At 41.8% G+C, this 15,127-nt stretch overlaps 1 protein-coding gene across 1 annotated transcript in view; it reads left to right on the top strand.

The window, feature by feature from the left end:
- The window catches only part of GIPC2 (GIPC PDZ domain containing family member 2), a 51,114-nt gene that overhangs the window by 19,369 nt on the left and 16,618 nt on the right, over positions 1 to 15,127 (top strand). The window contains exon 3 of the mRNA XM_048862296.2: positions 1,917 to 2,097. Coding sequence (XP_048718253.1) covers positions 1,917 to 2,097 — 181 coding nt within the window. The remainder of the gene's footprint in view (positions 1 to 1,916; positions 2,098 to 15,127) is intronic.

Genomic DNA, 15,127 nt, shown 5'->3' with positions numbered 1-15,127 from the left:
GACTTACCCTTTAAAATGGACTGTAAACCATTTGAAAATTAAACATTGAATCTCAGTGGCAGTGTCTAGCATGGCCCTGCTTTCTTTTAACAGTCCACCCAAAAGTTATTATAATTAGCCTGGAATACAAAAGGTATTCTGAAGTACCACATACATGTTTCCAGTCAACACCACTTAACTTGGACCCTGATAATAAGAACATCTGCTTAAGTAAAGAAACTAAGTGGGGATTGAATATAATGAGATTTCACTGCTTTTGCTAGATACACCTTGCACTTTATAACAGGAATGTGTTGCAGCATTTTGGGCCTGATTCCTTGTGTGTATAACATGCCTTTCTCTTCCCCCCTGCCCTCCCAAGTGAGTCTTCTCAGAGGCTTTAATCTAGACTTTAAAATGATTTGTGCTATCAGAGTTAAACTGTTGGACGTTTAAAATTGCCACATGTCTAACAGAACACCATATACTACCAGGCTTCCCTTTGTCTTGCTCAGACACAGGCACACACACTGGAAGCAGGCTTTTGAGACAGTTATGCTCCTAGCAGTTGCTCCAGTTCAGATATTTTTGTGGGGAGAAATTTCAGTCCCTGTCCTCCCTGGCAGGGACCCCATTCTGGTTCCTGTTTGTCCCCCTTCCTTCCCACCCTAGCAGGGACCTCGAGTCTGCCTCGGCTGGGGAGTCTCCCCTCTCCACCCACACAATGCATGAGCTGAGTTCTCGGCAAATCCTCCTGTACTTCACTGGGACAGACTCCTTGTGCACCGGGTCTCAACACCCTTTGGCCCAGTCACCCTTTTGTCTGGATGGAGGGGCAGCTGGGCTAAATTGGAGTGGTGTTGCGACCCTGTGTGCCAGGTCACAATGCCACTTGTTGAAATTTGTCCCAGCTGACACTCCATCTGTATGGTCAAGCGTCCGGGTCAAATTTCAGTGGCATTTCAACCACACAGCCCAAGTGATTCTCTGGACTGCTCCGACAGCAGCCGTACTGATTTAGTATGGGACCACTGCTTATAAGTGACCCCCAGTTCCATGGAAACCTTGTAGGAGGAGAATTGCCCCCCATTGGGACCACGGGCTGCTAGGACAGGTGTTAAAATGTTAGACAACAATATTTTATTTCCTATGTCATTTTGTAAGCTGGATGAATGGATTTACTTGAAAATAAACTCAGTTCTCACTGAAAGAGTATGTATTTCAGGAGAAGATGAGAATAAAAGTCCTATCTCACCCTAACTATTCAGGATAATAAGTTGTATTATTATGTTATAGTTTCTCCACCGAAGTAAGGGAATTAAAGATGGGACTCATGCATAGAAAAACTAATACTACAACATATTTTTAATTCATATAAAAATTGAAATTTGAATTATAAGTCCTATATTTATAAATTCTGCCCCTAAAATGCTCTGATGATGCAAATGCTAGACATCTTTACATGTTTTGGGATTTTCTATCCTCTATAATTCATTCACCATAAGATTAAAAAAAATACTAACTTCTGTTATAAAAGACATTTTTATAAATTTTAGATGATTTGTTTTCCGTGAGATGTCCAATTAAGAACACTGATTTCATAACTTCATTGTTATCTCAGTGGAAATACTATAATGTGTGTCTGTGGGGTACACGGGAAGTGTGGGAACATATGGTGTTCTGAGAGATGTTTGGTAATTTTAAACATACTAAACTATAAACATGTTTATAGTAAAAAATCTTTTAATAATCCAACATCTACTTAAGTTCAGTTTCATTTCTAAAGCAGATTTCAAAATGCATTTTGTGCCACATCTAAATGCAATTTTATATTAAATGCAGATTAAATATTTTTGAATGATTATCAAGGCATGGTACATGAGAACCTCCTGTTCAGTTTTGTTTCTAACTAATATAAATGCTTTTTTATCTGACAGCATATTAAAGAAGACAGCCTTGTCGACCAAATCAAAGTGATATGCGTGGGTGATCATATAGAATCTATAAATGGAAAAAATATGGTGGGTTGTCGTCATTATGAAGTTGCCAACCTATTAAAAGGACTGGAGAAGGGTCAGACATTTAAACTAACACTGATAGAGCCTATGAAAGCATTTGGTGAGTGACGTGCATATTGTCCACCCCGTGTAACTGGAAAGTGAAATACCATGCCTGCATTGTTTTGTGGTTTGTTTTTCAAACACAGTGAAATTTATCCTAGGTAAATTTATCCTAGCCTAGAGGTGTTTTGTTTTTAATCTATAGGAGAACATAGTTGAACTGGAAACCTTGAGGGTACTTTAAGATGTTAAGACGCTACCTATGGGAGGTGGTCTTTTGCTCAAGTTTCACTATAATTATAGTTCAGTTTTATTTGACTTATGAGCTATATTCCTGTTTCAGTTTTTATTTTCTTGCAGATTTCCTGGGAATTTATCAGTGTTTATTACAAAAATTTAAAAATGGGTGAAAATCAGTGCAAAAAATTGACTTGACAGTTTTCTAGGTAAATATCAGGGTTACTATTAGGGGAAAGGAGAAGTAAGAGTATTGGAAAGTAAAGGCAGTTTAATGCTGTGGTTTATTTAATGAACTGTACCTTAACACATGCACACGTATGCGTGTGCATATCTTCCTTTGCAGTGCCTAACTTTAACTGACAGCCTCATATTCACACTTACGCTAATTTATTATTAACATGAACACATCTACCTAATGTATTGGATTTTCTTAACATAACCAGTATTTTCACGTATTTGAGTGGTCTAAAATTCAGGTGAAAATTGTTATTGTAAAATAATAGCTTTTGTAAAACCCAGGGGATTTTTTTGGTAAAAATTAGTAAAAAGCCAAAAACAAAGCATCTTTTCTGTGTTTCATGTACAGTAATGGGTTTGAACAAGATGCAGCTGCAGTCTAGTGCTCTGTGTACATGTAGCAACATGCCCCAGAGCATGACCCTAAACTTTATCAAGTCAATGTGCGGGTGTCTGGGGCTATTTTTATTAAAAGTAGATTGCTTTCTTGATCTTCCTGAAAATGGAAACCGTAGACTCATAGGACTGGAAGCATAGGCGCGGGGGTGGGGGGTGGGAGTGGGTGTCGGTTGAGCACCCACCGGGCAGAGGGGAAGTTGGCGCCTATGGTCTAACCTACTCTTAAAAATCTCCAATGATTCGACAGCCTCCCTAGTAGGGTTGCCAACTTTCTAATCACACAAAACCAAACATCCCTGCCTGCCCCCTACCCCTCCTGGTCCCCAGGGCCCTGCTCCTGCTCACTTCATTCCCTCTCCCTCTGCTGCTTGCTCTCCCCCACCCTCACTCACTTTCACCAGGCTGGGGCAGGGGGTTGGAGTGCGGGGTGTGTGTGTGTGAGGGCTTAGCTGGGGGTGTGGGCTCTATGGTCGGGCCAGGGATGAGGGGCTTGGAGTGTGGGAGAGGGACCGGGTTGGGGCAGAGGGTTGGCATGTGTGTATGGGGGGGGGGAGAATATGGGCTGGGGGTGCGAGCTCTGGGTGGGGTCAGAAATGAGGGGTTCAGGGTGCGGGAAAGGGTTCCAGGCTGGCGCAGGGCATTGGGGTATGGAGCAGGTGAGGACTCTGGCTGGCTCTGGGGTGAGGTTGGGGATGAGGGGTTTGGGTTGCAGGAGGAGGCTCTGGCTTTTGGAGTGCAGGAAGGGGTCTGGACTCTGGCTGGGGGTGTAGGCTCTGCGGTGGGCCCATGGATAAGGGGTTTAGGGTGCGGGGGGGGACTCAGGGCTGGAAAGGTGTGGGATGCAGGATCTGGGAGGGAGTTAAGGTGCGGGAGGGGACTCTGGACTGGGGCAGGGGGCTGGGGTGTGGAAGGGGGTTCGGAGTGTGGGGTCCCAGCGGCACTTACTGGGGCTTCCAGGATGCGGCCGCCAGGTCACTGCAGTGCAACTCCTAGGTGCATGTGCAGCCAAGGAGGCTCTGCATGCTGCCCTCGTGACCTCAGGCACCGCCCCCGCAGCTCCCATTGGTCGTGGTTCCTGGAGCCAGCACTAGGGGTCAGGGCAGCATGTGGAGCCTCCCTGGCCGCCCATGTGCCTAGGGGCCGCAAGGGCCTGGTGGCTGCTTCCAGGAACTGTGCAGAGCTAGGGCAGGCAGGGTGCCTGCCTTAGCCCCGGGCCCTCACTGTGCCACTGACCGGACTTTTAACGGCCCGACTAGAGCCGCCAGGGTCCCTTTTAGACTGGGTGTTCAGGTCAAAAACTGGATGCCTGGCAATCCTACTCCCTAGGCAATTTATTCCAGTGCTTAACCACCTTCACAGGAAGTTTTTCCTAATGTCCGACCTAAACCTCCCTTGTTGCAATTTAAGCCCATTGCTGCTTGTCGTGTCCTCAGCGGTTAAGAAGAACAATTTTTCTCCCTCCTCCTTGTAACAATCTTTTATGTTCTTGAAAACTGTTATCATGTCCCCTCTGTCTTCTCTTCTCCAGACTAAACAAACCCAATTTTTTCAATCTTCCCTTATAGGTCATGTTTTCTAGACCTTTAATCATTTTTGTTGCTCTTCTCTGAACTCTCTCCAATTTATCCACATCTTTCCTGAAATGTAGCACCCAGAACTGGATACAATACTATAACTCCTCACTTAAAGTCGTCCCGGTTAACGTTATTTCGTTGTTACATTGCTGATCAATTAGGGAACATGCTCATTTAAAGTTGCGCAATGCTCCCTTATAACGTCGTTTGGAAGCTGCCTGCTTTGTCCACTGCTTGCAGGAAGAGCAGCCCGTTGGAGTTAGCGGGTGGGGGCTTGGAACCAGGGTGGACCGGCAGCCCCCCATCAGCTCCCCGCTCCCCTAAGTTCCCTGTGTGGTAGCTGCCCAGTAGGCTATCAATTGCCTGCAGTTCAGCTGTCCCTCTGCCCTCTGCCTTGGAGCTGCTCCCCGAGCCTCCTGCTTGCTGCGGGGGCAGGGGGTGAGGGTGGGAAGAGAAGAGGAGGGCTAATGTCAGGGTGTCCCCCTCCCTCTTGCTCCTGCACCCTGCTTACCCCATCTCCATAGAGCAGGGGGACGCATGACAGGGCTCAGGATGGAGGGAGCTTCCTGGCAGCAGCTGTGGTCTCAGCTTGCTGATTAACTTAACAAGGCAACTTAAGAGTGGGTCAGCGTACTTAAAGGGGAAATGCACACTCTCTCTCACACACACACGGTGTGTGTCTCTGTCTCTGTCTGCCATGCTGTCTCCCCTCCCTCCATTCCTGCTGCCTTGTAGAGTGTGAGGCTACATTAATAACCTCAAGAGTTAACCCCTTGAGGGCTCAGCCAATTGCTAATTCATCATTTAGCAGTAAGGCATTCCCTGGGAAATATCCCACCCTCTGACTTCACCACCTCAACCAAGCTTCACAATGATCATTGCTGTGTACAGTATTAAATTGTTTGTTTAAAACTTATACTCTGTGTGTGTGTATATATATATATATATATATATATATATATATATATAGTCTTTTGTCTGGCAAAAAAAAAATTCCCTGGAACCTAACTCCCCCTATTTACATTAATTCTTCTGGGGAAATTGGATTCGCTTAACATAGTTTCGCTTAAAGTCGCATTTTTCAGGAACATCACTACAATGTTAAGTGAGGAGTTACTGTACTCCAGATGAGGCCTAATCAGCCCAGAGTAGAGCGGAAGAATTATTTCTCATGTCTTGCTTACAATACTCCTGCTAATACATCCCAGAATGATGGTTGCTTTTTTTGCAACAGTTTTACACTGTTGACTCATATTTAGCTTGTGATCCACTATGACCCCCAGATCCTTTTCCACACTGCTCCTTCCTACGCAGTCATTTCTGATTTTGTATGTGTGCAACTGATTGTGCCTTCCTAAGTGGAGTACTTTGCATTTGTCCTTACTGAATTTCATCCTGTTTACTTCAGACCATTTCTCTAGTTTGTCCAGATCATTTTGAATTGTAATCCTATCCTTCAAAGCACTTGCAACCCCTCCCAGCTTGGTATCATTCGCAAACTTTATAAGTGTACTCTCTAAGCCATTATCTAAATAATTGATAAAGATATTGAACAGAACCGGACCCAGAACTGATCCTTGCGGGACCCCATTCATTATGCCCTTCCAGTATGCCTGTGAACCACTAATAATTACTCTCTGGGAATGGTTTTCCAACCAGTTATGGACCCACCTTATAGTAGCTCCGTCTAGGTTGCATTTCCCTAGTTTATTTATGAGAAGGTCATGTGAGACAGTATCAAAAGTTTTACTAAAGTCAAGATATACCGCATCTACTGCTTCCCCCCCATCCACAAGGCTTATTACCCTGTCAAAGAAAGCTAGGTTGATTTGACACAATTTGTTCTTGGCAAATCCATGCTGATGGTTACTTATCACCTTATTATCTTCTAGATGTTTGCAAATTGATTGCTTAATTATTTGCTCCATTATCTTTCCGAGTACAGAACTTAAGCTGACTGGTCTGTAATTCCCCGGGTTGTCCTTATTTCCCTTTTTATAGATGGGCACTATATTTGCCCTTTTCCAGTCTTCTGGAATCTCTTCATCTTCCATGACTTTTCAAAGATAATCGTTAATGGCTCAGATATCTCCTCAGTCAGCTCCTTGAGTATTCTAGGATGCATTTCATCAGGCCCTGGTGACTTGAAGACATCTAACTTGTCTAAGTAATTTTTAACTTGTTCTTTCCCTATTTTAGCCTCTCATCCTACCTCATTTTCACAGGTATTCACTATATTAGACGTCCAATCACCACCAACCTTCTTGGTGAGAACCGAAACAAATAAGTCATTAAGCACCTCTGCCATTTCCACATTTTCTGTTATTGTTTTTTCCTCCTCATTGAGTAACGGGCCTACCCTGACCTTGGTCTTCCTTTTTCTTCTAATGTATTTGTAGAATGTTTTCTTGTTATCCTTTATGTCTCTAGCTAGTCTGATCTCTTTTTATGCCTTCGCCTTTCTAATTTTTTCCCTACATACTTGTGTTATATGTTTATATCCATCCTTTGTAATCCTTTGACCTACTTTCCACTTTTGTAGGACTTTTTTTAAAATTTTCAGATCATTGAACATCTCTTGGTTACGCCAGAGTGGTCTCTGGCCATACTTCTTATCTTTCCTAGGCAATGGGATAGTTTGCTCTTTGCCCTTAATTATGTCTCTTTGAAAAACTGCCAACTGTCTTCAGTTGTTTTTCCTCTTAGACTTGCTTCCCATGGGATCTTACCTATGAATTCCCTAACATCTGCCTTCTTAAAATTCATTGTCTTTATTTTGCTGTTCTCCCTCCTACCATTCCTTAGAATCACGAACTCTACCATTTCAAGATCAGTTTCACCCAAGTGGCCTTCCACTTTCAAATTCTCATCCAGTTCCTCCCTATTTGTCAGAATCAAATCTAGAATAGCCTCTCCCCAGTAGCTTTCTCCACCTTCTGAAATAAAAATTTGTCTCCAATACATTCCAAGAACTTGTTAGATAATCTGTGCCCTGCTGCGTTATTTTCCCAACAGATGTCTGAATAGTTGAAGTCCCCCAACACCACCAAGTCCTATGCTTTGGATGATTTTGTTAGTTGCTTAAAAAAAGCCTCATCCACTTCTTCCTGGTTTGGTGGTCTGTAGTAGACCCTACCATGACATCACCCTTGTTTTTTACCCCTTTTATCCTTACCTAGAGACTTTGAACAAGTCTGTCTCATATTTCCATCTCCACCTCAGTCCAAGTGTATACATTTTTAATACATAAGGAAACACCTCCTCCCTTTTTTTCCCTGCCTGTCCTTCCTGAGCAAGCTGTACCCTTCTATACCATAATGAATGAATGCCTCTTGCATTCAGCTCCTCTGAGCATTGTATCTGGAATGGTGAGTGCTTTCTGAAGTTTGTCAGCAGTGCAGACCACTATGGGCTAGATCACGTCGGTCCCATTAGGTGCTTGCTTCCAAACGCATCCTCTCCCATAAACTTTTCTATACAATATTTTTCCACATAGTAAATCATTCAAAATAAAATATTGATAAATCATTGATAACCATTGGCATATACACCCCAAATTCTGGGTTCTCCACCACTACCTCCAATTTCAGCAGCAAGTTGAAATATTTGTTTTCCAAGTCATTGTAATCTGTGACTAATCTAGGAAGACTGTAATGCACCGGTGTGGACACTTGGTGTCAGAATAACTGCACTAATTAGACAGAATGAAAGAAACTGGAAATATGTGTGTTATGCTTGGTGCTACAGAATGGTAAGAGAGGTGCGGGTGTTACCTCTAAACATAAATATATATTTGTTAAATATATACATGTTTATATTGCACATATGTACTTAATAGTGATGCTAAGAATATAGAACATGTTGCAAATGGCAACATGGAGACAATTGATTTTGATATCATTTGATATTCAAAATAAATAGTTCAATAGGGATGAGAAAAATCTTCTAGGATACTTCTTACTCTAGACATGGGGATACTAGCAGATGTTGGTACTTGGAGAGGGAACACTTTCCCCTCCTCCTCTCAAAACGTAAAAATGTTGTGTGTCCTATATAGATAATGTCTTTCTTTGAATTATTGTATTAGGAAATTGGTTTATGTAGGATTTTGAGGAGATATAAACCGCAAATGGAATTATATTCACCACAGCCCATTTGTTACCGTTTAAAAAAAAACAAAAAAACAAAAAACATATAGTTCCAGTATGTAGAAGAAATTGTGTCAACATAGCCTGAGTTCTTACCACGTGGGGCTAGCCTGGAACTTTAGGCATATTCCTGAGCAAGGGGCAGTGTTTAAGCTGCATCACTCCAAGAATAGCTGCAGAAGGCATGGTGCCTGGGAGTCACACCTCTGTGTCATGCCTGCTCACTCCTTGCTCCCAGGGGAGGAGGGAAGAATAGTAATTTACCAGCTGCACCTCCTCTTCCCCCGCAAACATACACACCTTGGCTCAGTTATTCTGGCCAGTGAGTAGGGGTATGATGGACCCAAAAGGTTTGCTCATTTTCCCACCACTGTGCCCCCATTCCCCATCCAGGAGTGCTGCTCGGGAGAAGCAGTAAGCTAGGCAAATGGGTAGCCTGAGTAAGAAAGGGTTCTTGCTTTCCCTTGGGTAGGCATGTGGTCAGCCCTCAATGAAATGTTTTGGCATCAACAGAAGCTAATTGGAGGAACTATAGCACAATTTTTTAAAATGTGAATAGTGATAGAATTAATAAAAAGGTCCTGTTCTCTCCAGTATAACTTTACAGGCAGTTTGGCCAAAATGTTGGGCGTGTGTTGCAAATCTACAATAGCAACTATAGATGTCAAATCATGAGTAAAGATACTACTGGTGGTAGAGCTAATGTAGGTGTATCCTTCATCAGGAATGAGAATTTGAAATGTTTCTTGTTAAAGAGAATTTAACTTCCTCCTTGTTACTGCACCATGAGCACAAAAACTATACAGAGGGTTAAACAAATGTGAGTAATAGAGACTGTACAGCATCAGTTTATTAAAATGAAATAAAGTAAAATTAGTGTTTTGAAAAGTGAATTTTAAATTTGAAAAGAAGTAGAAATTCTCCTCACATAATCTGACTCTATAGACTAATAAAGCAATCAACTGGAACCCATCTGAATAAAATGAATGTAAAATACTAAAGATTCATCTTTTTAAAAGCAAGATTATTAAGAAAATGTCATGGACAGGGAATTCTTCTGAGGGGTAATTCTGGAAGGATAATGAACAATTTTAAAGGCTTTAGACTACTAAATTCCTGGGTACTCTGACTCTACTTTTGCATTTGGAATTATATTTTAATTATATTACAACTTCTTACAGCCCCCCACTCTGTATTTTTCCACTCTAATTCCTCATATAATACATGAGTAATAGTGCTAAAGTGAATAATGCATCTCTTTAGGAACACTAGTCACTAATTTTATGAAGCAGTTTTCAAGAGAATATGCAAATAGGCTGTTTTTCTTAAAATTGATAACCAAGTTGTTGTTTTTTCCCTATGCATGAGCATATAATAGCATGGATGAAAAGTCAGGCATAAAGTGACAGTGTAAAGCTCCCAATGGAAAGAATTAAAGTAATGCAGTTAATTAAAGTAATACGAGACTTTTTTAAAAATTCTGTAAAAAAGAGTAAAATATATTTTGTATCACTTTCTAGATAGAGACCAATGCTTTTTTTTTTTTTTTAGCTCAGTCATATGCTGAAATAATGTATGTTGAAACAGAGAGACAGATTTTTAGTAACTGAAGAAAGGATTTCTTAGTAATAAGTGTGTGACCAGGGCCCTAGTGGGGACGAGTTATGGTCACTCAAAAAGGGTGAACTGCAAAGAATGGGGCAGACAATCCCCATAAAGCTGGTGGATATTCCAATAGCTAGATTTACCAAGCCAGCATGCAACACCTTCTTTATTACCTTACTGGTTACTCAGAAGTCCAAACAACACAGTTCCCTTAAAGTGATCCAGCCTCAGGCCTCCATCCAGGTACCCACATCAAATATGATGAAAATTTTTGTAAATTTTATATCATATAAAAGAAAAGATTCTACCAATTCCAAAGGATTGGACACATTACCTCCCAGGTTAATGAATGTTTCAGATCTTACCCAAATACACGCTACAGCCAATTTTTATTAACTGAAATCTAAAGGTTTATAAAAAGAAAGGTGAAAGTTAAAATTTGGTTAAAGGAATCAATTACATACAGTAATGGCAAAGTTCTTGGCTCAGGCTTATAGTAGTGATGGAATAAACTGCTGGCTTAAGTCAAGTCTCTGGAGTACATCCACGGCTTGGATGGATCATTCAGTCCATTGTTCAGAGCTTCAGTTTGTAGCAAAGTTCCTCCAGAGGTAAGAAGCAGGATTGAAGACCAAATGGAGAAGATGCAGCTGCTTTTTATAGTCTTTTGCCATACAGCCTCAGTTTCAAACACAAGCCGCTCAGCACATGGCTTGGAAGCCTTAGAGTTCTGTCCATGGGCATGTCCCTGCATGCCTTGCTGAGTCATAAGGTGTATCTGTCTTCTCTCAATAGGTCAGTTGTATAGCTGATGGTCCTTAATGGGTCGTCAAGCAGGCTAGGCAGTGCTAATGCCAAACTATGTGGGGGTGTCACCCAGAAGCATAACACAAGTTTGAAATACAGACATACATATCTATAACGTATAATACAAAGGTGATACAAATGTATAAACAAGATTATCGTATTTGGCAAATTATAACATTTTTGCAGATACCTTACATGACATATCTGGCTGATTACTTCGTGGGTGTTACCCCAGGAGCAAACATTTGAAATCCAGGTTTAATGCCAATATTTATCACTTTAAATACAAAAATGATACACGCATACAGATAGCATAATCATAACCTTTTCATAGACATCTTACTTGACAACCTTTGCACAATATTTGCTGCAAATATATAACAGTGGTTGCAACAATTATCTATATGGTCATATTTTAATCAGATAACGTCACAAAGTGTTATCTGGAAATTGTGTAGTCTGATGCATCAACATTTATTCAGAATGTTTGTAAAATTATTTCTACAGTACTTAAAAAAATTAAAATTCACTGTTCTGGATAGTTCAATCTCATTTGAAACAGTCATTTAATATTTTACAATGTGTAAAAGTTAGTGAATGGATTTGGTGCTCATGAAAGGTTCACTGTGACAATTCTGTATGCAGTTCAGACCTGTAAAACCCCTGCTATTCATTTCTGAGACTTTCTTAAATAGATTATGAGTGGTGGAAAAGTTTGTAGTATGCTTGTAGTACCATTTTTACTTGTGACCTGAATGCTGTACTTAAGTTTCCAGAAGCAAAAGGCTAGTGCAGGGGTAGGCAACCTATGGCACACGTGCCAAAGGCGGCACGCGAGCTGATTTTCAGTGGCACTCACACTGCCCGGTTCCTGGCCACCGGTCTGGGTGGCTCTGCATTTTAATTTAATTTTAAATGAAGCTTCTTAAACATTTTAAAAACCTTATTTACTTTACATACAACTATAGTTTAGTTATCTATTAAAGACTTATAGAGAGAGACCTTCTGAAAACATTAAAATGTATCACTGGCTCGCAAAACCTTAAATTAGAGTGAATAAATGAAGACTTGGCACACCACTTCTGAAAGGTTGCCGACCCCTGGGCTAGTGTAAGCCCACACTGCCGCCTATTCTCAATGTACAGTATTTATTTTGAGATTATATAGCTACTCAATCTTCTCCTAACTTGGATTTCTAGCTAGTTCATAAACAGTGGTTTTCTATTTTATTTTGTCATAAATATAGTATATGTGCAGCATTGAACTAAGTACTGTACCTGTAATGAACTAATTTAACACATACAGAACTAATGCTGTATCATAGTTTATATATATCTGTATCATAGTTTATATATATATTTGTGAATATATCTGTGTGTATGTATAGATATTCCCAAACAAAGAATCTTCATTAACTCAGAGTTAAGATTTGTCAAGTACATTTTCTTATAATGTAAACATTAAAAAACAAAGCTAAGGTAACATTCACACCTTAAACAGTACCAGTCTATAAAGCATTAGTCCGCTACAATCAGTGCACAACTGCTCCAGTCTTGCAGCTGATAGCACATGGACAGACTGCAAATGACTCCTAATTAATGGCTTAAAACAGACTCCACATGAATCAGGAATAAAGCAGAAGAAGAACAAAACAGTGATAATGGGCCACAGTTTGACAGTTCTGAATTTTAAGCTTTTGGGATACTTTTTCAGCATATTCTCCCAGCTCCCACCAGCACAAAGGAATGAAATGGTGGAGAGAGTATTACCAGATTAAGAAGATAGGAAGTCCATTTTTGTACAATCAGCCCTGCAACACCCACATCAGTAAACAGATTAAGGCCAGTTCAGCTGCTTATGGGTTGACAGATCAGAACAATGCTGCCAACCTTACAGATAAAATTCTATCCTAAGTGGCACTGCTGCTGTGAGGCTGAGACATGCCATGTCTAAGAGGTCTCAGGCTTTCTTCTATAACTACTAAAATGCAGCTCAAGTCTTACCCAAAATTAAACCAGGAGGCCCAGGGATAGATGAGCACTAGGTATGAAATCCTGGACCCATTGAAGTAAATGGCAAAACTCAGTAGGACCAGAATTTCACCCCAAGAATCCCATCCTACATGGTTGAAACTGATCCAGGTGCTTGGCACAGAAGAAGCAGACAGAACCTTCATCTAGTTCCAAACCTAGTTAAATTGCCGCTTTGACCCAAGTAGCGATGGTGCTCACAGCACAGCCTTAATGAAAGGATGTTGTTATAAGCTCAGTGCAGCTTTATAAAGGGTTGAGATTGATAGTAATGAACTCACCCTTCAATTAACATAATTATAAGGATAAGATGCCACCTAAGACGAAAGGAGCATGTAAACCCATCCAGGGGCTTTTTGCTAAATATTGTTTTGGGTAGATGTGTGGTGAGGGAAGGCAGAGCCCAGGGAAACTGACAACAGAATAGAGAAGGAGGTAGAGGCAAAACATCAAGAAAGCAAAGCGGTAGCTGGGGAGCACAGTGTGACCTTGCAAAAAGTTAGAGAGAGAGCTTTGAGGTCTGTTCATTGAATAGGCTTGGAGCTGTAAGCTAAGGTCTGATCTACACTTAAAATGTAGGCTGACACAGCTGTGACACTTGGGGTGTGAAAAATCCACACCTTTGTGTGTGGTAGCTATGCCAACCTAAGCCCAGCAAGGACTTAAGGAGCTGAACATTCAGCTCTGGAAGGAAATAAGAGCGTCACCGATCACAGTGGAAGACAACCCCCTGGATGATGAATTCAGCCAGCCAGAGGCCTTGAATAAGACCGGATATTTACAATCATTTTCTACTCCATTTGTAACCTACAGAGGTTCAGATGGGAGAGGTCTGGCTGTTCCAGCTCAAATGATGCAAAAGCCCACAACCTTTGAGGGAAAAACTCCGTGGTAGGCTTATCTGAATTCAGCATTATAGCTCAAATGAATGGCTGGGAAGAGGGACAGAAAAGGGTGTTTCTAGCAGCCAACTTGGGTGGCCCAGCTCTGATGATGCTACAGAACTTACCCCCAAAAAAGAGAGAGCGTTATCCAGGCCTGGTACAAGCCCTTGACAGGCGGTTTGAAGCTAGCCATCAACTGGATCTGGTGCATGCATAGCCAAGAGGGAGAAGGAGAGGGAAAGAAGAAACCCCCTCTGGACTGGCAATATGACTTGTTCCTGGCATACCCAGGTACCACCAAGACCTTCCAGGATAGATTGGCAATAGATCAGTTTATAGATGGTCTGCTGGACTTGGATTTGCAGATTAAGATGAATGAAAGGAGGCCAAAGACACTCCAAGAGGCTGTGGTGTTTGCCACAGAACTTGCCTCTTTTCTTGCAATAATGCACCAGAAAAGGAAGCAGAAGACTGTACTAGTGAGGAAGATGGAAGCTGGTCACCTTGAGTAGGGTCCTACAATATTCACGGCCCATTTTGGTCAATTTCACAGTCAGAGGATTTTAAAAATTGTAAATTTTAGGATTTCAGACATTTAAATCTGAAATTTCAGTGTTGTATTTGTAGGGGTCCTGACCCAAAAAGGAGTTGGTGTGGGGGTTGTAAGGTTATTGTAAGGGGGGTTGCGGTACTGTCACCCTTACTTCTGTGCTGCTGCCTGCAGAGCTGGGCCCGCAGTTAGCAGCCTCAGTCAGCAGAGCCGCCCAGCTCTGAAGGAAGCAGCGCAGAAGTACGGATGACATGGGATGGTATTACAACCCTTACTTCTGCTCTGCTGCTGGTGGGGTGCTGCCTTCAGAGCTGGGAGCCCGGCGAACAGCTGCCACTCTCCAGCCACCCAGCTCTGAAAGCAGTGCAGAAGAAAGGGTGGCAATACTGAGACCCCCCGCCCCCCCACCCGCAACTCCCTTTTGGGTCAGGACCACCAGTTTGAGAAATGTTGGTCTCCCCTGTGAAGTCTGTATAGTATAGGGTAAAAGCACACAAAAGACCAGATTTCACAGTCTGTGATGCATTTATTGATGACTGCGAATTTGATAGGACCCTAACCGTGAGTTCTGTAAGTATAGCTCTGTGTCTAATATGTATGATGAAAGAGGGGAT

The sequence above is a fragment of the Caretta caretta genome, chromosome 8 (assembly GCF_965140235.1).
Source record: "Caretta caretta isolate rCarCar2 chromosome 8, rCarCar1.hap1, whole genome shotgun sequence".
Classification (NCBI taxonomy): domain Eukaryota; kingdom Metazoa; phylum Chordata; order Testudines; family Cheloniidae; genus Caretta; species Caretta caretta.
This window is presented reverse-complemented; position numbering and strand designations above follow the sequence as displayed.